This window comes from Oenanthe melanoleuca, chromosome 25, assembly GCF_029582105.1.
Source record: "Oenanthe melanoleuca isolate GR-GAL-2019-014 chromosome 25, OMel1.0, whole genome shotgun sequence".
NCBI lineage: Eukaryota > Metazoa > Chordata > Aves > Passeriformes > Muscicapidae > Oenanthe > Oenanthe melanoleuca.
In genome coordinates this window covers 3,475,447-3,497,835 of record NC_079358.1, presented here as the reverse complement: position 1 = coordinate 3,497,835, position 22,389 = coordinate 3,475,447, and the positions used below count along the sequence as shown (strand labels likewise).

The following is a 22,389-nucleotide window of genomic DNA, read 5'->3' as shown; positions in this document are numbered from 1 at the left end:
GCAGAGTCAGGGACCCCCCCCGGGGGGCTGGAGGTCCCCCCACACTCCAACAGGGTCACGGCCGCCTCATCGCATCCCCAAATCTTCATTGATTCTGCCCCAAACTCCAATGGTCTGTTCATACATCACCACCAGAGGTTCTGCCCATCCCGGCCATGGCCTCGAGCTCCCTCCCGCTCCTCGCCCTCCTGGCCCTGCTGGCCCTGCCAGGTGGGTCCCGGGCGCCTCCGCAGCGCCACGCCCACCCCGGGCCACGCCCGGATCCGGCGCCTCATCCCCATCTCCCCTTGTTCCCGCAGGGCTCCGGGCGGCCGTGACCCTGCTGGAGTCCGGGGGGGACCTCCAGCCCCCAGGAACCTCCATGGCCCTGGTGTGTCGTGGCTCCAGCTTCAATTTCGGACAATTTGCGATGGGCTGGGTCCGCCAGAGCCCTGGGAAGGCGCTGGAATTCATCGCGACCATCACCAACACTGGCGACAGCACCTGGTACGCGCCGTCAGTCAAGGGCCGGTTCAGGATCTCCAGGGACAACGGGCAGAGCTCGGTGACACTGACCATGAACAACCTCAAGGACGAGGATTCCGGTTCCTATTTCTGTGCCAAATCTGCCGATGCTGTTGCTCATTATGATAATGTTGATGCTTTTGGCCACTTCCCCTTCACCGCTTCCCCTCCTGTCCCCAAATCTCCTCAGGCCCTTCCCCCAAACTCCAATCCTTCTCCCCTTTATTTGTTTTGTGTTTACAGCCAATTATGGTGGGCACATCCCAATGGCTCCTTCTAGGAATCAGATTCCAACAAATTCAGAGCTCAGCTTTGGTTCCAGGTCAGCAGAGCTGAGGTCAGAGATCAAGGTCAGGGCTAAAGCTGGGGATTTGGGGAAGGGTCTGGGGACATTTGGGGACAGTTGTGCACCTGGAGACTGGGACGGGGGCCAAAAGCATCAGCAGCATAAGCACCCGCACAACAGTTATCAGCATTTTTGGCACAGAAATAGGAACCGGAATCCTCGTCCTTGAGGTTGTTCATGGTCAGCGTCACCGAGCTCTGCCCGTTGTCCCTGGAGATCCTGAACCTACCCTTGACTGACGGTGTGTACCACGTTCGGCCGCTCGTATTGATCTCTGCGAGCCATTCCGGTTCCATCCCGGGTTTTTGGCGAACCCAGAACATGGCGACACTTCCGAAATTGAACCCAGACCCGCGGCAGAGCAGAGTCATGGACCCCCCGGGGGGCTGGAGGTCCCCCCCGGACTCCAGCAGGGTCACGGCCGCCCGGAGCCCTGCGGGAACAAGGGGAGATGGGGATGAGGCGCCGGATCCGGGCGGTTCCTGGGTCACAATTTGCTGCAGGATCACATTTACAGGAAAATGGAAATGTTCTGGGTGAACCCGTCCAACCTCCTGAACGAGCTCAACCCCGTGGGTCAAACAGCCGACGGGGCAGGAGGAAAAGGAGAAGCAGAAAGTTGCTGAGAGAACACAGGGGCCTCAACCCCAGAGAAATGGCACCGACTAATGGGATCAACCAATCAGATGGAGGCTCAACCAATCAACCAATGGGATCAACCAATCAGATGGGGGCTCAACCAATCAACCAATGGGATCAACCAACCAGATGGAGGCTCAACTAATCCAAAAATGGGATCAACCAACCAGATGGAGGCTCAACCAATCCACCCATGGGATCAACCAATCAGATGGAGGCTCAACCAATCAACCAATGGGATCAACCAATCAGATGGAGGCTCAACCAATCAACCAATGGGATCAACCAATTAGATGGAGGCTCAACCAATCGGATCAACCAATCAGATGGAGGCTCAACCAATCCACCAATGAGTGAAGAACAAAGACGAGCGCTCGCCTCGTGGGCTGGAGCGGAGCCACCAATGGAATAACTCGAGACTGTGGAATCAGAGATAATTAGTAAAAATAAACAATGATTAGAGGGGCAATGAACGGCTCTGGCTTGATTGACATTGAACCGAGCAGAGTCCTTTGTGTTCTCTGCGTGATTTGGGGCACAGAGTCGGGATTTGGGGTCAAGGGTTTGAGCTTTTCCCATCCCCATCTCCCCTTGTTCCCACAGGGCTCCGAGCGGCCGTGACCCTGCTGGAGTCCGGGGGGGACCTCCAGCCCCCCCGGGGGGGGTCCCTGACTCTGCTCTGCCGCGGGTCTGGGTTCAATTTCGGGAATTTTGGAATGATGTGGATCCGCCAAAAACCTGGAAAGACCCTGGAATGGGTCGCAGGGATCCAGAGCAATGGTGGCACCACCGCCTACGCACCGTCGCTCAAGGGCCAGTTCAGGATCTCCAGGGACAACGGGCAGAGCTCGGTGACGCTGACCATGAACAACCTCAAGGACGAGGATTCTGGCGCCTATTTCTGTGCCAAATGTGCCACCAGTGGTTGTTGGGCTCGTGCTTATGCTGCTGATTGTTTTCACCTCGTCCCCATCTCTATGTCCCCACCTGTCCCCAAATGTCCCCAGACTTTTTCCCCAGATCCCAACCTTTGACACGACCTTGAACACTGACTCCAATGCATTAGACCATGGCTGAGCATTGAATCAGTTGAAATATCTGTGAACCTTTTGGAAACTCTTTCCCAGATGGATCCAATTGGGAGGGATCCTCCCTAATTTTCCCAGAAATAAAATAAATAAAACAAAAAAACCCAAAGAAGTGTCATGAACTGCGGTGTGGGGAAATGGTCTGGGGACATTTGGGGTCAGCCTGGGTGGCAGTGATTGGGCCAAATCATCAATAGCATGAACAGACCCAGCAGCACAACTACCAACAACACTTTTGGCACAGAAATAGACACTGGAATCCTCGTCCTTGAGGTTGTTCATGGTCAGCATCACCGAGCTCTGCCCGTTGTCCCTGCAGATCCTGAACCGGCCCTTGAGCGATGGCGAGTAGTTGTTGTTGCCGCCACTGTCAATACCAGCGACCCATTCCAGCCCCTTCCCGGGGCTCTGGCGCATCCAGAACATGGTATGGCTCCCAAAATCAAATCCAGACCTACGGCAGAGCAGAGTCAGGGACCCCCCGGGGGGCTGGAGGTCCCCCCCGGACCCCAGCAGGATCACGGCCGCCTCATCCCATCCCCAAATCTTCACCGGTTCTGACCTAACCTCCTCTGCTTTTGTCACAGTTCTCCACCAGATGCTCTCAAGATATCTGCCATGGCCTCGAGCTCCCTCCCACTCCTCGCCCTCCTGGCCCTGCTGGCCCTGCCAGGTGGGTCCCGGGCGCCTCCGCAGCGCCACGCCCACCCCGGGCCATGCCCGGATCCGGCGCCTCATCCCCATCTCCCCTTGTTCCCGCAGGGCTCCGGGCGGCCGTGACCCTGCTGGAGTCCGGGGGGGACCTCCAGCCCCCCGGGACATCGATGGCCCTGGTTTGTCGCGCCTCCGGATTCAATTTCGGGAGTCACTGGATGGCCTGGTTCCACCAGAGCCCCGGGAAGACACTGGAATTCGTTGCACGGATCTTCTACGATGGTGCCAACACCTACTACGCACCGTCAGTGCAGGGCCGGTTCAGGATCTCCAGGGACAACGGGCAGAGCTCGGTGACGCTGACCATGAACAACCTCAAGGACGAGGATTCCGGTTTCTATTTCTGCGCTAGAGATGCTGTTGGTGATAGTTGGGGTGTTTCTCGCCCCCGTGGCTCTGTCCCCACCTCGTCCCCAGCCCCTTCACTCTTATCTCTACTCTCTTCCAGCCCTGGCCACTCTGTCCCCACAGGCCCTGGTCACTCTGTCCCCACGGGGCCTGGTCACTCTGTCCTGCGCTGACCGCACCAAAAGTGGGTCCGGCCTCAGCAGCCGAGGCCCAACGTTAGTGAAACTCACTGGCCCTGGAAGTGGCCCCAGAAGGTCTGGAGATGGCACCGAGGGACAACACCAGCGCCAACATCTGACACAGCAGCACCAAACCCTGCATTGAAGCACCAAAAACCAATTCATGATATTGAACGCAAGCGGATTTGGGGAACAAATCAGCGCTGGAATCCTCGTCCTGGAGGTTGAGTTTGGGATGGAAAAAGCTCAAAGCAGCGACCTCAAATCTGGATTGTTGACTGGAAATTGTGACCCCAGCACAATCCTGAGGAGTCCCTGACTCTGCTGTGCCGCTCCTCCAGGTTCGGTTTTGGGAATTACGGAATCTTCTGGATCCACAAGAGCCCCGGGAAGGCGCTGGAATGGGTGGGAAAAATCAAGAGGGATGGTTACACGGAGTGCTCGGTGCCGGCCCGGGGCCAGGTCAGGATCTCCAGGGACAACGGGCAGAGCTCGGCGACGCTGACCTTTAGGGTTCTCAAAGATGAGGATTCCGGTTCCTATTTCTGTGCCAAATCTGGTTATAGCTGTTGGAATCCTGGTTGTGATGCTTACACTGTTTATGGTTTGGCTCTGTCCCCACATGTCCTCACATCCCAGACACTTCCCCATAACCTCAACCATTGACCCGTTATTGGTTTTGGGAAAACACCTTGCCATGGGGTCCGTGTAGGAAAAGATTTCAATAAATACAGAATAAAATTAATTCAAAGCTCAACTTTGGACCCAGGGCTAAAAGTATTCAAGGGGGTCAGTATTCAAGGTTGGGGTCAAGGGTTGGGGTTTGGGGGAAGGGTCTGGGGACATTTGGGGACAGGTGGGACCCAGAGACGGGGATGTGATCGAACAAACCCATCAACATGATTAGCAGCAGTGTTATCACCAGCAGCACCAGCACGTTTGGCGCAGAAATAGGAGCCAGAATCGTCGTCCTTGAGATCCCTCATGGTCAGTGTCACCGAGCTCTGCCCGTTGTCCCTGGAGATCGTGACCCGGCCCTTGAGTGATGGCGCATAGTGGGTGCTGCCACCATTGCTGATCCCTGCGAGCCATTCCAGCGCCTTCCCGGGGCTCTGCCGAACCCAGACTATTCCAAAACGCCCAAAATCAAATCCAGACCCGCGACAGAGCAGAGTCAGGGACCCCCCGGGGGGCTGGAGGTCCCCCCCGGACTCCAGCAGGGTCACGGCCGCCCGGAGCCCTGCGGGAACAAGGGGAGATGGGGATGAGGAGCCAGATCAGGGCGGTTCCTGGGTCACAATTTGCTGCAGGATCACATTTACAGGAAAATGGAAATGTTCTGGGTGAACCTGTCCAACCTCCTGAACGAGCTCAACCCCGTGGGTCAAACAGCCGACGGGGCAGGAGGAAAAGCAGAAGCAGAAAGTTGCTGAGAGAAAACAGGGGCCTCAACCCCAGAGAAATGGCACCGACCAATGGGATCAACCAATCAGATGGAGGCTCAACCAATCCACCAGTGGGATCAACCAATCAGATAGAGGCTCAACCAATCCACCAATGGGATCAACCAATCAGATGGAGGCTCAACCAATCCACCAACGGGATCAACCAATCAGATAGAGGCTCAACCAATCCACCAATGGCATCAACCAATCAGAAGGAGGCTCAACCAATACACCATTGGAATCAACCAATCAGATAGAGGCTCAACCAATCCACCAATGGGAACCACCAACCAGATGGAGGCTCAACCAATCCACCAATGAGTGAAGAACAAAGACCAGCGCTCGCCTCTTAGGCCAGAGCGGAGCCACCAATGGAATAATGCAAGACTGTGGAATCAGAGATGATTAGTAAAAATAAACAATGATTAGAGGGGAAATAAACGGCTCTGGCTTGATTGACATTGAACCGAGCAGAGTCCTTTGTGTTCTCTGCGTGATTTGGGGCACAGAGTCGGGATTTGGGGTGAAGGGTTTGAGCTTTTCCCATCCCCATCTCCCCTTGTTCCCGCAGGGCTCCGGGCGGCCGTGACCCTGCTGGAGTCTGGGGGGGACCTCCAGCCCCCCGGGGGGTCCCTGACTCTGCTCTGCCGCGCCTCTGGGTTCAATTTCGGGAGTTTTGGAATGATGTGGATCCGCCAAAAACCTGGAAAGACCCTGGAATGGGTCGCAGGGATCCAGAGCAATGGTGGCACCACCGCCTACGCACCGTCGCTCAAGGGCCAGTTCAGGATCTCCAGGGACAACGGGCAGAGCTCGGTGACGCTGACCATGAACAACCTCAAGGACGGGGATTCCGGCGCCTATTTCTGTGCCAAATGTGCCACCAGTGGTTGTTGGGCTCGTGCTTATGCTGCTGATTGTTTTCACCTCGTCCCCATCTCTATGTCCCCACCTGTCCCCAAATATCCCCAGACTTTTTCCCCAGATCCCAACCTTTGACACGACCTTGAACACTGACTCCAATGCATTAGACCATGGCTAAGCTTTGAATCAGTTGAAATATCTGTGAACCTTTTGGAAACTCTTTCCCAGATGGATCCAATTGGGAGGGATCCTCCCTAATTTTCCCAGAAATAAAATAAATAAAACAAAAAAACCCAAAAAAGTGTCATGAACTGGGGTGTGGGGAAATGGTCTGGGGACATTTGGGGTCAGCCTGGGATGTGGTGGCAGCAACTGGGCCAAATCATCAATAGCATGAACAGACCCAGCAGCACAACCACCAACAACACATTTGGCACAGAAATAGACACCGGAATCCTCGTCCTTGAGGTTGTTCATGGTCAGCGTCACCGAGCTCTGCCCGTTGTCCCTGCAGATCCTGAACCGGCCCTTGAGCGATGGCGAGTAGTTGTTGTTGCCACCACTGTCAATACCAGCGACCCATTCCAGCCCCTTCCCGGGGCTCTGGCGCATCCAGAACATGGTGTGGCTCCCAAAATTGAATCCAGACCTGCGGCAGAGCAGAGTCAGGGACCCCCCGGGGGGCTGGAGGTCCCCCCCGGACCCCAGCAGGGTCACGGCCGCCTCATCCCATCCCCAAATCTTCACCGGTTCTGACCTAACCTCCTCTGCTTTTGTCACAATTCTCCACCAGATGCTCTCAACATCCCGGCCATGGCCTCGAGTTCCCTCCCGCTCCTCGCCCTCCTGGCCCTGCTGGCCCTGCCAGGTGGGTCCCGGGCGCCTCCGCAGCGCCACGCCCACCCCGGGCCACGCCCGGATCCGACGCCTCATCCCCATCTCCCCTTGTTCCCGCAGGGCTCCGGGCGGCCGTGACCCTGCTGGAGTCTGGGGGGGACCTCCAGCCCCCCGGGACATCGATGGCCCTGGTTTGTTGTGCCTCCGGATTCAATTTCGGGAGTCACTGGATGGCCTGGATCCGCCAGACCCCTGGGTAGGGGCTGGAATTTGTCGCAGGGATCAATCCCAATGGTGGCGACACCGAGTACACGCTGTCAGTCAAGGGCCGGTTCAGGATCTCCAGGGACAACGGGCAGAGCTCGGTGACGCTGACCATGAACAACCTCAAGAACGAGGATTCCGGTTTCTATTTCTGCACTAGAGATGCTGTTGGTGATAGTTGGGGTGTTTCTCGCCACCGTGGCTCTGTCCCCACCTGTCCCCAGCCGCTTCACTCTTATCTCTACTCTCTTCCAGCCCTGGCCACTCTGTCCCCACGTGCACTGGTCACTTTGTCCCCACGTGCACTGGTCACTCTGTCCCCACGGGCCCTGGTCACTCTGTCCCCACATGCACTGGTCACTCTGTCCAGCGCTGACCGCACCAAAAGTGGGTCCGGCCTCAGCAGCAGAGGCCCAACGTGAGTGAAACTCACTGGCCCTGGAAGAGGCCCCAGAAGGTCTGGAGATGGCACCGAGGGACAACACCAGCGCCAACATCTGACACAGCAGCACCAAACCCTGCACTGAAGCACCAAAAACCAATTCATGATATTGAACGCAAGCGGATTTGGGGAAGAAATCAGCGCTGGAATCCTCGTCCTGGAGGTTGAGTTTGGGATGGAAAAAGCTCAAAGCAGCGACCTCAAATCTGGATTGTTGACTGGAAATTGTGACCCCAGCACATTCCCGAGGAGTCCCTGACTCTGCTGTGCCGCTCCTCCAGGTTCGGTTTTGGGAATTACGGAATCTTCTGGATCCACAAGAGCCCCGGGAAGGCACTGGAATGGGTGGGAAAAATCAACAGCGGTGGTTACACGGAGTGCTCGGTGCCGGCCCAGGGCCAGGTCAGGATCTGCAGGGACAATGGGCAGAGCTCGGCGACGCTGACCTTTAGGGATCTCAAAGATGAGGATTCCGGTTCCTATTTCTGTGCCAAATCTGGTTATAGCTGTTGGAATCCTGGTTGTGATGCTTCCACTGTTTATGGTTTGGCTCTGTCCCCACATGTGCTCACATCCCAGACACTTCCCCATACCTCAACAATTGACCCTTTATTGGTTTTGGGAAAACACCTTGCCATGGGTTCCGTGTAGGAAAAAGATTTCAATAAATACAGAATAAAATTAATTCAAAGCTCAACTTTGGGCCCAGGGCTAAAAGTATTCAAGGGGGTCAGTATTCCAGGTTGGGGTCAAGGGTTGGGGTTTGGGAGAAGGGTCTGGGGACATTTGGGGACAGGTGGGAGCCAGAGACGGGGATGTGATCAAACAAAACCATCAACAAAATGATTAGCAGCAGCGTTATCACCAGCAGCACCAGCACGTTTGGCGCAGAAATAGGAGCCAGAATCGTCGTCCTTGAGACTTCTCTGTGGGCCAGAGTTGAGGAAAGGAGCCTCAGTTTAACCCCTGCATTTCCTATGCGGGTTTTGGGGCAAAAACGGCACTTTTGGAGAGGAAGGTCAGAGCTGGAGGTCACACGAGGAGGTTTGGGTCAGATGATTGATATTTGGGGCAGAACCAGGTGCGGATTTGGGGTCAGTGGTGACCATTGGTGTGAACGGGGGAGACTGGAAACAAAGGGTCAGGATTGCATCAAGGGTTGAGGGTTGTGGTTAAAATCTATGTTTTGGGGTCGCAATGATGAGGGTGGAGCAAAATCCAGGGGCTGGAGTCCATCAGCAGCACCGTCACTATAACCACCAGCAGGCCAACAACCAGAACAGGAAGCTTTGGCACAGAAATAGGCGCCGGAATCCTCGTCCTTAAGGTTGTTCATGTTCAGCGTCACCGAGCTCTGCCCGTTGTCCCTGGAGATCCTGAACCGGCCCTGCACTGATGGCGCGTACACGGTGCTGCCACCATTGCTGTTGATACTTCCAACGAATTCCAGCGCCATCCTGGGCCCCTGGCGGTACCAGCCCATCCCGAAACTCCCGAAATTGAACCCAGAGGCGCGGCAGAGCAGAGTCAGGGACCCCCCGGGGGGGCTGGAGGTCCCCCCCGGACTCCAGCAGGGTCACGGCCGCCCGGAGCCCTGCGGGAACAAGGGGAGATGGGGATGAGGCGTCGGATCCGGGCGTGGCCCGGGGTGGGCGTGGCGCTGCGGAGGCGCCCGGGACCCACCTGGCAGGGCCAGCAGGGCCAGGAGGGCGAGGAGCGGGAGGGAGCTCGAGGCCATGGCCAGGATGGGCAGGATATCTGGTGCAGATTTGAGATAAACCATAAATGTTTGGGGCAGATTTGGTGAAGATTTGGGGATGGGATGAGGAGCCGTGACCCTGCTGGAGTCCAGGGGGGACCTCCAGCCCCCCGAAGGGTCCCTGGCTCTGATTTGCGGCGCCTCCGGGTTCAGTTTTGGGAGTTCTGAGATGAGATGGATCCGCCAGAGCCCCGGGAAGGGGCTGGAGTTGGTGGCGCTGATCAGCGGCGATGGAGGTCACACCTTCTACGGGGCAGCGCTCCAGGGCCGGGTCTCCATCTCCAGGGACAACGGGCAGAGTTTGGTGACGCTGACCATGAACAGCCTCAAGGAGGAGGATTCTGGTGTCTATTTCTGTGCCAAATCTGTGGACAGTTGTTGTGCTGGCATTGCTGCTGTGGATGATGTTGGCAGCTTTGGCCCCGTCCCCACCTGACCCCAAACGTCCCCAGACACTTCACAGAATCCGAAAACCTTGACCTCATTTATTTCATTAGGTTTAGGGCAAATTTTTCCAGTAAATTCATAATGGGATCTTGATACAAAAGAGATTCAAAGAGAATGAAGTAGAATGAAACCTTAACTTTGGTCCCAGTTCTAACGACCCAGGGTCCGTGTTAACAGTCGGGGTGAAACTTTGGGGTTTGCAGGAAGGGTGTGGGGACGTTTAGGGACCTGTGCGGGTACAGAGGTGAGAGTGTGGTAAAAACCATGAGCAGCGTAAGCAGCATAAGCACCAGCCCAACGACCACCAGTAGCTTTGGCACAGAAATAGGCGCCGGAATCCTCGTCCTTGAGGTTGTTCACGGTCAGCGTCACCGAGCTCTGCCCGTTGTCCCTGGAGATCCTGAACTGACCCTTGACTGACGGCGCGTAGACGGTGCTGCCACCGATGCTGATCTCCCCGAGCCATTCCAGACCCTTCCCAGGGCTCTGGCGGACCCACGCCATGTTGTAACCATCGAATTTGAAACCAGAAGCGCGGCAGAGCAGAGTCAGGGACCTCCCGGGGGGCTGGAGGTCCCCCCCGGACTCCAGCATGTTCACGGCCGGCTCATCCCATCCCCAAATCTTCACCAGTTCGGCCACAATCTCTTCTGCTTTTGTCACAATTCTCCATCAGATGTTCTGAGCATCCTGGCCATGGCCTCGAGCTCCCTCCCGCTCCTCGCCCTCCTGGCCCTGCTGGCCCTGCCAGGTGGGTCCCGGGCGCCTCCGCAGCGCCACGCCCACCCCGGGCCACGCCCGGATCCGACGCCTCATCCCCATCTCCCCTTGTTCCCGCAGGGCTCCGGGCGGCCGTGACCCTGCTGGAGTCTGGGGGGGACCTCCAGCCCCCCGGGACATCGATGGCCCTGGTTTGTCGCGCCTCCAGATTCAATTTTGGAAGTCACTGGATGGCCTGGTTCCGCCAGACCCCTTGGTAGGGGCTGGAATTTGTCGCAGGGATCAATCCCAATGGTGGCGACACCGAGTACACGCCGTCAGTCAAGGGCCGGTTCAGGATCTCCAGGGACAACGGGCAGAGCTCGGTGACGCTGACCGTGAACAACCTCAGGGACGAGGATTCTGGTGTCTATTTCTGCGCTAAAGACGCTGTTGGTGATAGTTGGGGTGTTTCTCGCCACTGTGGCTCTGTCCCCACCTGTCCCCAGCCCCTTCACTCTTATCTCTACTCTGTTCCAGCCCTGGTCACTCTGTCCCCACGTGCACTTGTTTCTCTGTCCCCACGTGCACTGGTCACTCTGTCCCCACAAGCCCTGGCCCCTCTGTCCCCACGGGCCCTGGTCACTGTCCAGCGCTGACCGCACCAAAAGTGGGTCTGGCCTCGGCAGCAGAGGCCCAACGTAAGTGAAACTCACCGGCTCTGGAAGAGGCCCCAGAAGGTCTGGAGATGGCATCGAGGGCTGGGGACAAGGTGGGGACAACACCGGTGCCAACATCAGACACAGCAACACCAAACCCTGCACTAAAGCACCAAAAACCAACTCATGGCATCCACTCTATGAGGATTTGGGGAAGAAGTCGACTCTGGAATCCTAGCCCTGGAGGTTGAGATGTGAATAATTCAACCTTGACCCAACTCGTGGCTGTTCCTCCAGAGCTTTCACCCAAATTGGCAACACTCGGCTCTGGATCCCAAATTTGTTCTTAAAGTCTTCACGCTAAAGCTCAACTTTAGGCTCGGGATCAGTGTTCAAGGTCAGGGTCAAGGGTTGGGATCTGGGGGAAGGGTCTGGGGACATCTGGGGAGAGGTGGGGACGCAGAGAGGGGGGTGGGAGCAAAACCATCAACGGAAGCAGCAACAGCCCAACCAGCACCAGCACCACCATTTCTGGCACAGAAATAGGCACCGGAATCCTCGTAATTGAGGTTGTTCATGGTCAGCGTCACCGAGCTCTGCCCGTTGTCCCTGGAGATCCTGAACTGACCCCGCACTGACGGTGCGAATCAGGTGTAGCCACCATTGTAACTGATCTCTGCGAGCCATTCCAGTGCCTTCCCGGGGCTCTGGCGAACCCACGCCATGTTATAACTCCCGAAATTGAACCCGGAGGCGCGGCAGAGCAGAGTCAGGGACCCCCCCGGGGGCTGGAGGTCCCCCCCCGGACTCCAGCAGGGTCACGGCCACCCGGAGCCCTGCGGGAACAAGGGGAGATGGGGATGAGGCGCCGGATCCGGGCGTGGCCAGGGGTGGGCATGGTGCTCTGGGGGCTCCTGGTGATGAAGAATTAAAGACTCTCAACCCACCTATAGTTACAAAGTGTTTATTGTGATATTTGTGTTTATTTCAGCTCCAGATGGCCGTGACCCTGCTGGAGTCCGGGCGGGACCTCCAGCCCCCCCGGGGGGTCCCTGACTCTGCTCTGCCGCGCCTCTGGGTTCAATTTTGGGAGTTTTGGAATGGGCTGGTACCGCCAGGGGCCCAGGAAGGGGCTGGAATTCGTTGCAAGTATCCACAGCAATGGTGGCAGCACCGTGTACGCGCCGTCAGTCAAGGGCCGGTTCACGATCTCCAGGGACAACGGGCAGAGCTCGGTGACACTGACCATGAACAACCTCAAGGACGAGGATTCCGGTGCCTATTTCTGTGCCAAATCTGTTAGTGCTGGGCGCCCTGCTGCCGCTGATATTGATCCCACCCCCATCATTCGGTCCCAACCTGTTCCCAGACCCTTCCCCCAAATCCCAGGCTTAACCCAGTTCTGCCCCTTTATCCCAATCCTCTCCCATTTAAACCAGTGCCCTCCATCAACCCCAAACCCCAACTGGGCCGGGCCCAAACTCAACTCTGGCTCTGGATCTCAACTTCGGTTACCAAAAATGCCAAAAGAGCCGAGATTTGGGTCCAGCGATCAAGGTTTGTGTCAGTGGCTGCGACTTGGGGTCCAAAGGGGAGATTTGGGGCAGAACCGGTCGAGTTTTGGTTCAGAACCATCCGGGGGTTTTGAATCGGGCTCAGGATTTGTGTTGTTGCAAATGAGGCAGATCTGGGGCAGAGGAACAGGATTGGGTCAAGGGCAGAGAGCTGAGGGAAGGGTCTGGGGACATTTGGGAAAAGCTGGTGACAGAGTGACACGGCTGGGGCCAAAATGATCAAGAGCAGATGCAGCCCAACCACCACGACAATCACCATCAACACATTTGGCACAGAAATAGGCGCCGGAATCCTCGTCCTTGAGGTTGTTCATGGTCAGCGTCACCGAGCTCTGCCCGTTGTCCCTGGAGATCCTGAACCGGCCCTTGACTAACGGCGAGTACTCGGTGCTGGCTCCACTGGTGCCAACCCTGGCAACGAATTCCAGCCCCTTCCCGGGGCTCTGGCGAATCCAACTCATGTCATAACTCCCGAAATTGAACCCAGAGGCGCGGCAGAGCAGAGTCAGGGACCCCCCGGGGGGGCTGGAGGTGCCCCCCGGACTCCAGCAGGGTCACGGCCGCCCGGAGCCCTGCGGGAACAAGGGGAGATGGGGATGAGGCGCCGGATCCGGGCGTGGCCCGGGGTTAAACTGAGTTTGATCCCAAATTTATTAAATTATTCACCCTAATGATGATAATTATTAGCCGAAATAAACTTTAATTATAGACACATGTAGTGATAACTATTACCTATGATGTAAACCAATTGAATGTATAAAAATAAAAACAAAACAAATAAAATAATGAATTCTATTATTCTTATAAATTTCGCAGGTTGTTTAAGGGTCTTTACCTTCATTATCAGCACAAATATCTCTAATTAACTGCACTAATTTCTGCCCCCAGCAGGTGCCGGCAGCTGCAGCTGCAGTGAAATCAAAACCTGAAATTTGGAGCCATTTTGGGCCTTTTGTGGCTTTTTAAAGAAGTCCCCAAAGGGGCGGTTCTGGCCCTAAAATGACAAACATGAGCCAGGAGATTTTAGGTTCAGTTCACTAATTTCTGGTTAATCACCGTTCTTTTAATTATTTTCTGTGATTTTTAAATACTGGTTTTAGTCAATTTGCAAGATTTTGGGGATTTATTTATTTTGCATGATTTAATTTTCTTTCCTTTCCTTAATTTTGGTTAGCATTTGCTGTAAATGTTGTTTTATTATTTTTCAGACGACTCCACAGCTGTGGCTGAAAATCTGCAGGTCGGGCTCGGCCACCCTTGGTTTGTGTATTGCTGAATCACCTGGGTACAAGAAACAGCATTTTAAATAATGAATAAATTGATGAATAATCTGGATACAATAAAAAGGAACTCAAAGAGCGAGTCTGGAGCCCCACAGTCCTCATTTCAGCTCTCACACTCCACCAGAGTTTACTGGTGCTTTAAAATCCAAAACACCACAATTAACTCCAATCCATTCATTAATTAATTCCCTCACTGTGGTCCATTGATTGCCCAATTAACAGCCCATTAACAACCCCCCTGAAAACCCCCCGGGACCCCAACCCGGCACATCCCGGCCATGGCCTCGAGCTCCCTCCCGCTCCTCGCCCTCCTGGCCCTGCTGGCCCTGCCAGGTGGGTCCCGGGCGCCTCCGCAGCGCCACGCCCACCCCGGGCCACGCCCGGATCCGGCGCCTCATCCCCATCTCCCCCTTGTTCCCGCAGGGCTCCGGGCGGCCGTGACCCTGCTGGAGTCCGGGGGGGACCTCCAGCCCCCCGGGGGGTCCCTGACTCTGCTCTGCCGCTCCTCTGGGTTCAATTTCGGGAGTTACGACATGTACTGGATCCGCCAGAGCCCCGGGAAGGCGCTGGAATGGGTTGCAGGGATCTACTACAATGGTGCCAACACCTACTACGCGCCTTCAGTCAAGGGCCGGTTCACGATCTCCAGGGACAACGGGCAGAGCTCGGTGACGCTGACCATGAACAACCTCAAGGACGAGGATTCCGGCGCCTATTTCTGTGCCAGAAATTTCGATGGTGGTTATGTTGCTGCTGCTGTTGGTTTGATTGACGATGCATGCTGTGTTTCCACGCCCCCGTTACTGGATCCCCAGATGTCCCAAAATTCCCACCTTCTTTTACCAAATCCCAGCCCTTAGCCTCTAATCTTGGCTCTTTTGTCCCAAACTGCTCCATCCTTGCCACAACTCTCGACTTTCCCCACAATTTTCAACATTTTGCCCAAATCTCCCCCTGCCCCGATAGGCGGAATTGTGGAGCCGACTCCGGGAGCAGCGGTTCAGCGCCAGATCTGGAGTGGGGCTGGACCTTTGCAGAAACCAATGAATTTCTGTGTTTTTGAGTTAAATTTTGGGGTAGAGCCCAACTTCCCTGGTAGACACCAAACCCTGAAGGATTTCCCCCAAAAATTGGCACTGAGGCTCAGGACGTGGAGTCAAGAGTGGAGATCGGGGTCAGGGGAAGACATGTGGGGCCGAACCAGTTCCAGGCTGTGCCAAGGGGACAGGAATGGGGTCAAGGGTGGAGATTTCCAGAACAGGGTTTGGGGACATTTGGGGACAGGTGGGGACCTGGTGGCTTTGAGTGCATCGAAACCACCAACATAAGCAGCACCAGCGCCCCAACCACCAGCAGCATGTTTGGCACAGAAATAGGCGCCGGAATCCTCATCCTTGAGGTTGTTCATGGTCAGCGTCACCGAGCTCTGCCCGTTGTCCCTGGAGATCCTGAACCGGCCCTTGACTGAAGCCGCGTAGTAGGTGCCGCCACCATTGTTGATCCCTGCGACATATTCCAGCGCCTTCCCGGGGCTCTAGCGGGTCCAGTGCATGGCGAAGCTCCCGAAATTGAACCTAGAGGCGCGGCAGAGCAGAGTCAGGGACCCCCCGGGGGGCTGGAGGTCCCCCCCGGACTCCAGCAGGGTCACGGCCGCCCGGAGCCCTGTGGGAACAAGGGGAGATGGGTATGGGAAAAGCTCAAACTCTTGACCCCAAATCCCGACTCTGTGCCCCAAATCACGCAGAGAACACAAAGGACTCTGCTCGGTTCAATGTCAATCAAGCCAGAGCCGTTCATTGCCCCTCTAATCATTGTTTATTTTTACTAATTATCTCTGATTCCACAGTCTTGCATTATTCCATTGGTGGCTCCGCTCTGGCCTAAGAGGCGAGCGCTCGTCTTTGTTCTTCACTCATTGGTGGATTGGTTGAGCCTCCATCTGGTTGGTGGTTCCCATTGGTGGATTGGTTGAGCCTCTATCTGATTGGTTGATTCCAATGGTGTATTGGTTGAGCCTCCTTCTGATTGGTTGATCCCATTGGCGGATTGGTTGAGCCTCTATCTGATTGGTTGATCCCGTTGGTGGATTGGTTGAGCCTCCATCTGATTGGTTGATCCCATTGGTGGATTGGTTGAGCCTCTATCTGATTGGTTGATCCCGCTGGTGGATTGGTTGAGCCTCCATCTGATTGGTTGATCCCATTGGTCGGTGCCATTTCTCTGGGGTTGAGGTCCCTGTTTTCTCTCAGCAACTTTCTGCTTCTGCTTTTCCTCCTGCACCGTCGGCTGTTTGACCCACGGGGTTGAGCTCGTTCAGGAGGTTGGACGGGTTCACCCAGAACATTTCCATTTTCCTGTAAATGTGATCCTGCAGCAAATTGTGACCCAGGAACCGCCCGGATCCGGCGCCTCATCCCCATCTCCCCTTGTTCCCGCAGGGCTCCGGGCGGCCGTGACCCTGCTGGAGTCCGGGGGGAACCTCCAGCCCCCCGGGGGGTCCCTGACTCTGCTCTGTTGCGGGTCTGGATTCGATTTTGGGCGTTTTGGAATAGTCTGGGTTCGGCAGAGCCCCAGGAAGGCGCTGGAATGTGTCGCAGGGATCAGCAATGGTGGCAGCACCCACTATGCGCCATCACTCAAGGGCCGGGTCACGATCTCCAGGGACAATGGGCAGAGCTCGGTGACACTGACCATGAGGGATCTCAAGGACGACGATTCTGGCTCCTATTTCTGCGCCAAACGTGCTGGTGCTGCTGGTGATAACACTGCTGCTCATCTTGTTGATGGGTTTGTTCGATCACATCCCCGTCTCTGGATCCCACCTGTCCCCAAATGTCCCCAGACCCTTCCCCCAAACCCCAACCCTTGACCCCAACCTTGAATACTGACCCCCTTGAATACTTTTAGCCCTGGGTCCAAAGTTGAGCTTTGAATTCATTTTATTCTGTATTTATTGAAATCTTTTTCCTACACGGAACCCATGGCAAGGTGTTTTCCCAAAACCAATAACGGGTCAATGGTTGAGGTTATGAGGGAAGTGTCTGGGATGTGAGCACATGTGGGGACAGAGCCAAACCATAAACAGTGTAAGCATCACAACCGGGATTCCAACAGCTATAACCAGATTTGGCACAGAAATAGGAACCGGAATCCTCATCTTTCAGATCCCTCAAGGTCAGTGTCGCTGAGCTCTGCCCATTGTCGCAGATCCTGACCTGGCCCTGGGCCAGCACCGAGCACTCCGTGTCACCACCGCTGTTGATTTTTCCCACCCATTCCAGCGCCTTCCCGGGCCTCTTCTGGATCCAGAAGATTCCGTAATTCCCAAAACCGAATCTGGAGGAGCGGCACAGCAGAGTCAGGGACTCCTCAGGATTGTGCTGGGGTCACAATTTCCAGTCAACAGTCCAGATTTGAGGTCACTGCTTTGAGCTTTTTCCATCCCAAACTCAACCTCCAGGACGAGGATCCCAGCGCTGATTTGTTCCCCAAATCCGCTTGCGTTCAATACCATGAATTGGTTTTTGGTGCTTCAATGCAGGGTTTGGTGCTGCTGTGTCAGATGTTGGTGCTGGTGTTGTCCCTCGGTGCCATCTCCAGACCTTCTGGGGCCTCTTCCAGGGCCAGTGAGTTTCACTCACGTTGGGCCTCTGCTGCTGAGGCCGGACCCACTTTTGGTGCGGTCAGCGCTGGACAGAGTGACCAGGGCCCGTGGGGAGAGAGTGACCAGTGCATGTGGGGACAGAGTGACCAGGGCCTGTGGGGACAGAGTGACCAGGGCTGGAAGAGAGTAGAGATAAGATTGAAGGGGCTGGGGACAGGTGGGGACAGAGCCACGGTGGCGAGAAACACCCCAACTATCACCAACAGCATCTCTAGCGCAGAAATAGGAACTGGAATCCTCATCCTTGAAGTTGTTCATGGTCAGCGTCACCGAGCTCTGCCTGTTGTCCCTGGAGATCCTGAACTGCCCCTTGACTGACGGCGCGAACCAGGTGGTGCCACCATTGGGATTGATCCCTGCGATAAATTCCAGCCCCTTCCCGGGGCTCTGACAGATCCATATCATCCAGTGACTCCCGAAATTGAATCCGGAGGCGCAACAAACCAGGGCCATCGATGTCCCGGGGGGCTGGAGGTCCCCCCCGGACTCCAGCAGGGTCACGGCCGCCCGGAGCCCTGCGGGAACAAGGGGAGATGGGGATGAGGCGCCGGATCTGGGCGTGGCCCGGGGTGGGCGTGGCGCTGCGGAGGCGCCCAGGACCCACCTGGCAGGGCCAGCAGGGCCAGGAGGGCGAGGAGCGGGAGGGAGCTCGAGGCCATGGCCGGGATGTGCCGGGTTGGGTCCTGGGAGGTTTGGGGGTTATTAACCAAATCATTAATTGGGCAGTAAATTGAGCAGACGAGGCAATTAATTAATCAGTGCATTGGGGTTAATTGTGGGGTTTGAGGTATTAAAGCTCTGAAAACCTCTGGTGGAGTGTGAGAGTTGGAACGAGAGATGTGGGACTCCAGACTCACTCGATAAAACTGCTGTTTATCGAGTCCAGATAATTCAGGAATTTATTTATTATATAAAATACTCTTTATTGGAACTGGATAATTAATCCATTTATTTATTATTTAAAACACTGTTTATTGTAATGAGATGATTCAGGAATTCACAGACCGTGGGTGACCTAGCCCGACCGCAGATTTCCAGCCACAGCTGTGGAGTCATCTGAAAAATAATAAAACAATATTTAGAGCAAATGCTAACCAAAATTAAAGAAAGGAAAGAAAATTAAATCATGCAAAATCAATAAATCCCTGAAACCTTGTAAATTGCCTAAAACCAGTATTTAAATATAACAGAAAAGAATGAATAGAACGGTGATTAACCAGAAATTAATGAAATGAACCTAAAATCTCCTGGCGCAGATATCTCGTCTTAAGGCCAGAGCTGCCCCTTTGGGGACTTCCTGAAAAAGCCACAAAAAGGCCCAAAATGGCTTCAAATTTCGGGTTTTGTTTTCACTGCAGCTGCAGCTGCCGCTACATGATGGGGGCAGAAATTAGTGCAGGTAATTAGAGCTATTTGTGCTGATAATGAAGGTAAAGAAAATTATAATTAAATTAATTAAAATTATAGGAATATTAGAATTTATTATTTTATTTATTTTGTTTTTATTTTTATACATTCAATTGGCTTACATCATAGGTAATAATTATCACTACATGTATCTATAATTAAAGTTTATTTCGGCTAATAATTATCATCATTAGGGTGAATAATTTAATAAATTTGGGATCAAACTCAATTTAACCCCGTGCCACGCCCGGATCCGGCGCCTCATCCCCATCTCCCCTTGTTCCCGCAGGGCTCCAGGCGGCCGTGACCCTGCTGGAGTCCGGGGGGGACCTCCAGCCCCCCGGGGGGTCCCTGACCCTGCTCTGCCGCACCTCTGGGTTCAATTTCGGGAGTTACGACATGAGTTGGATTCGCCAGAGTCCCGGGAAGGGGCTGGAATTCGTTGCTAGGGTTGGCACCAGTGGAGCCAGCACCGAGTACTCGTCATCGCTGCGGGGCCGGTTCAGGATCTCCAGGGACAACGGGCAGAGCTCGGTGACGCTGACCATGAACAACCTCAAGGACGAGGATTCCGGCGCCTATTTCTGTGCCAAAACTTCCTGTTCTGGTTGTTGGCCTGCTGGTGGTTATGGTAACGGTGCAGCTGATGGTCTCCAGCCCCTGGATTTTGCTCCACCCTCATCATTGTGACCCCAAAACATAGATTTTAACCACAACCCTCAGCCCTTGATGCAATCCTGACCCTTTGTTTCCAGTCTCCTCCGTTCACACCAATGGTCACCACTGACCCCAAATCCGCGCCTGGTTCTGCCCCAAAACTCAACCATCAGCCCCAAACCTCCTCGTGTGGACTCCAGCTCTGACCTTCCTGCCCAAAAGTGCCGTTTTTGCCCCAGATCCCGCACAGGAAATGCAGGGGTTAAACTGAGGCTCCTTTCCTCAACTCTGGCCCACAGAGAAATCCCAAACGGAGATTTCCCCACAGAGCGCAAACCCACAGAAATCCAACGGTAAAAACACAGAAATTCAGGGATTTGGCAAAAGTTCCAGCCCAGCCCCAGATCCGGCACCGAACCGCTGCTCCCGGCGTCGGCTCCGTGTCAGCTCAGCCAATCAAGGGTTGGCGGAACCGGTGGGGATTTGGTTGAAATGGTCAAAATTGAAGGAAAAATCGAGAGTTGGGGCAAATTGCAGGAGTTTGAGGAAGATGATTAAGGATGGGATCAACAATTGGGATTTACGAGAAGGATTTTGAGATTTTGGGATATTTGGAGATGCAGTAATTGGAACTAGTGACCACTAGCAGCGCTGTTACCAAAAACAACGACACCAACTGCATCAACAGCACCAGCGTACCAATAACTGCCGTAACGTTTGGCACAGAAATAGGAACCAGAATCCTCGTCCTTGAGGTTGTTCATGGTCAGCGTCACCGAGCTCTGCCCGTTGTCCCTGGAGATCCTGAACCGGCCCTTGACTGACGGCGCGTAGTCGGTGTAACCACCACTGCTCCAGATCCCTGCGACGTGTTCCAGCGCCTTCCCGGGGCTCTGCCGGATCCAGAACATGGCTAAACTCCCGAAATTGAACCCAGACCCACGGCAGACCAGAGTCAGGGACCCCCCGGGGGGCTGGAGGCCCCCCCCGGACTCCAGCAGGGTCACGGCCACTTGGAGCTGAAATAAACACAAATATCACAATAAAAACTTTCCAACTATATGTGGGTTGAGAGTCTTTAATTCTGCATCACCAGGAACCCCCAGAGCGCCACGCCCACCCCGGGCCACGCCCGGATCCGGCGCCTCATCCCCATGTCCCCTTGTTCCCGCAGGGCTCCGGGCGGCCGTGACCCTGCTGGAGTCCGGGGGGGACCTCCAGCCCCCCGGGGGGTCCCTGACTCTGCTCTGCCGCGCCTCTGGGTTCAATTTTGGGAGTTCTGGAATGGGCTGGGTTCGCCAGAGCCCTGGGAAGACACTGGAATTCGTTGCACGGATCTTCTACGATGGTGCCAACACCTACTTCGCGCCGTCGGTGCAAAGCCGGTTCAGGATCTCCAGGGACAACGGGCAGAGCTCGGTGACGCTGACCATGAACAGCCTCAAGGACGAGGATTCCGGCGCCTATTTCTGTGTCAAATGTTCTGACAGTGGTTGCTACAGCAGTGGTTATGGTGCTGCTGGTAACCCTGGTTATATTGATAATGCTGGTTGTGGCCCCAATCTCCCATTGGTGGTTCCTCAAATATAACAGAATTCTCACATTCTTCCCCAAATCCCAGCCCTTGCCCTCCAATCTCGTCCGTTCTCCCCAGACTCCCCCAGTGCTGCCCCAACTCTCGGTTTTCCCCCCAGCTGGGCCCATTTCACCCCAATCTTAACCTTTCACCCACATTTCCGCTCCCTTCACTCACACCCTGAGGATTCCGCTGGGTCACCCCAAATCTCAGCCAGTGGCACCAAACCTGCCCTGACAGCACCAAACCCTGAGGGATTCACCGCAAAAACTGGCACTGATGGTCAAGACTTGGGGCCAAGAGTGGGGATTGGGGTCAAGGGTTGATTTGGGGCAGAAGCAGTTCCAGTCCTGGCCAGGGGGACAAGAATGGGATCAAGGGTTGGGATTTGGGGGGAAGGGATTTGGGGATGGGATATTTGGGGACAGGTGGGGATTTGGTGGCTCTGAGGGGGTCGAAAGCACCAACAAAACCAGCACCAGCAACAGCACCAGCAGTAGCATCCTTGGCACAGAAATAGGAACCAGAATCCTCGTCCTTGAGGTTGTTCATGGTCAGCGTCACCGAGCTCTGCCCGTTGTCCCTGGAGATCCTGAACCGGCCCTTGACTGATGGTGCGTAGTAGGTGCCACCACCAGTGTTGATCCCTGCGAGCCATTCCAGCGCCTTCCCGGGGCTCTGGCGGATCCAGCACATTCCAAAACTCCCAAAATTGAACCCAGAGGTGCGGCAGAGCAGAGTCAGGGACCCCCCGGGGGGCTGGAGGTCCCCCCCGGACTCCAGCAGGGTCACGGCCGCCCGGAGCCCTGCGGGAACAAGGGGAGATGGGGATGAGGCGCCGGATCCGGGCGTGGCCCGGGGTGGGCGTGGCGCTGCGGAGGCGCCCGGGACCCACCTGGCAGGGCCAGCAGGGCCAGGAGGGCGAGGAGCGGGAGGGAGCTCGAGGCCATGGCCGGGATGTTTAGAATGTCTGGTGGAGTTTTGAGACCAAACC

General features: G+C 55.4%; 1 pseudogene and 8 gene segments (V, D, J or C); 3 read left to right on the top strand and 6 right to left on the bottom strand.

The window, feature by feature from the left end:
* Positions 1–155: 155 nt before the first annotated feature.
* On the top strand, positions 156–784 carry LOC130263294 (Ig heavy chain V region 914-like). The segment is given in 2 exon segments: positions 156–210; positions 300–784. Coding segments are annotated over 2 exon segments (540 nt in total).
* A 3,780-nt stretch (positions 785–4,564) lies between these two features.
* On the bottom strand, positions 4,565–9,408 carry LOC130263293 (Ig heavy chain V region 914-like). The segment is given in 3 exon segments: positions 4,565–4,589; positions 4,710–5,058; positions 9,354–9,408. Coding segments are annotated over 3 exon segments (429 nt in total).
* Positions 9,409–10,026: 618 nt separating this feature from the next.
* LOC130263292 (Ig heavy chain V region 914-like) lies at positions 10,027–10,488 on the bottom strand (the record flags this gene model as incomplete). The annotated part of the segment is given in 1 exon segment: positions 10,027–10,488. A coding segment is annotated over 1 exon segment (462 nt), but the record flags the coding sequence as incomplete, so codon positions are not given.
* A 2,292-nt stretch (positions 10,489–12,780) lies between these two features.
* LOC130262916 (immunoglobulin heavy variable 3-23-like) lies at positions 12,781–13,375 on the bottom strand (annotated as a pseudogene).
* Positions 13,376–14,349: 974 nt separating this feature from the next.
* On the top strand, positions 14,350–14,951 carry LOC130263291 (Ig heavy chain V region 6.96-like). The segment is given in 2 exon segments: positions 14,350–14,424; positions 14,515–14,951. Coding segments are annotated over 2 exon segments (492 nt in total).
* Positions 14,952–15,735: 784 nt separating this feature from the next.
* Positions 15,736–18,414, bottom strand: LOC130263289 (Ig heavy chain V region C3-like). The segment is given in 5 exon segments: positions 15,736–15,753; positions 17,307–17,427; positions 17,733–17,848; positions 17,960–18,270; positions 18,360–18,414. Coding segments are annotated over 5 exon segments (621 nt in total).
* Positions 18,415–20,451: 2,037 nt separating this feature from the next.
* LOC130263288 (Ig heavy chain V region 914-like) lies at positions 20,452–20,975 on the bottom strand. The segment is given in 2 exon segments: positions 20,452–20,838; positions 20,913–20,975. Coding segments are annotated over 2 exon segments (450 nt in total).
* A 14-nt stretch (positions 20,976–20,989) lies between these two features.
* Positions 20,990–21,409, top strand: LOC130263287 (Ig heavy chain V region 6.96-like; the record flags this gene model as incomplete). The annotated part of the segment is given in 1 exon segment: positions 20,990–21,409. A coding segment is annotated over 1 exon segment (420 nt), but the record flags the coding sequence as incomplete, so codon positions are not given.
* Positions 21,410–21,710: 301 nt separating this feature from the next.
* Positions 21,711–22,345, bottom strand: LOC130263286 (Ig heavy chain V region 914-like). The segment is given in 3 exon segments: positions 21,711–21,745; positions 21,860–22,201; positions 22,291–22,345. Coding segments are annotated over 3 exon segments (432 nt in total).
* Between the last annotated feature and the right edge of the window lie 44 nt (positions 22,346–22,389).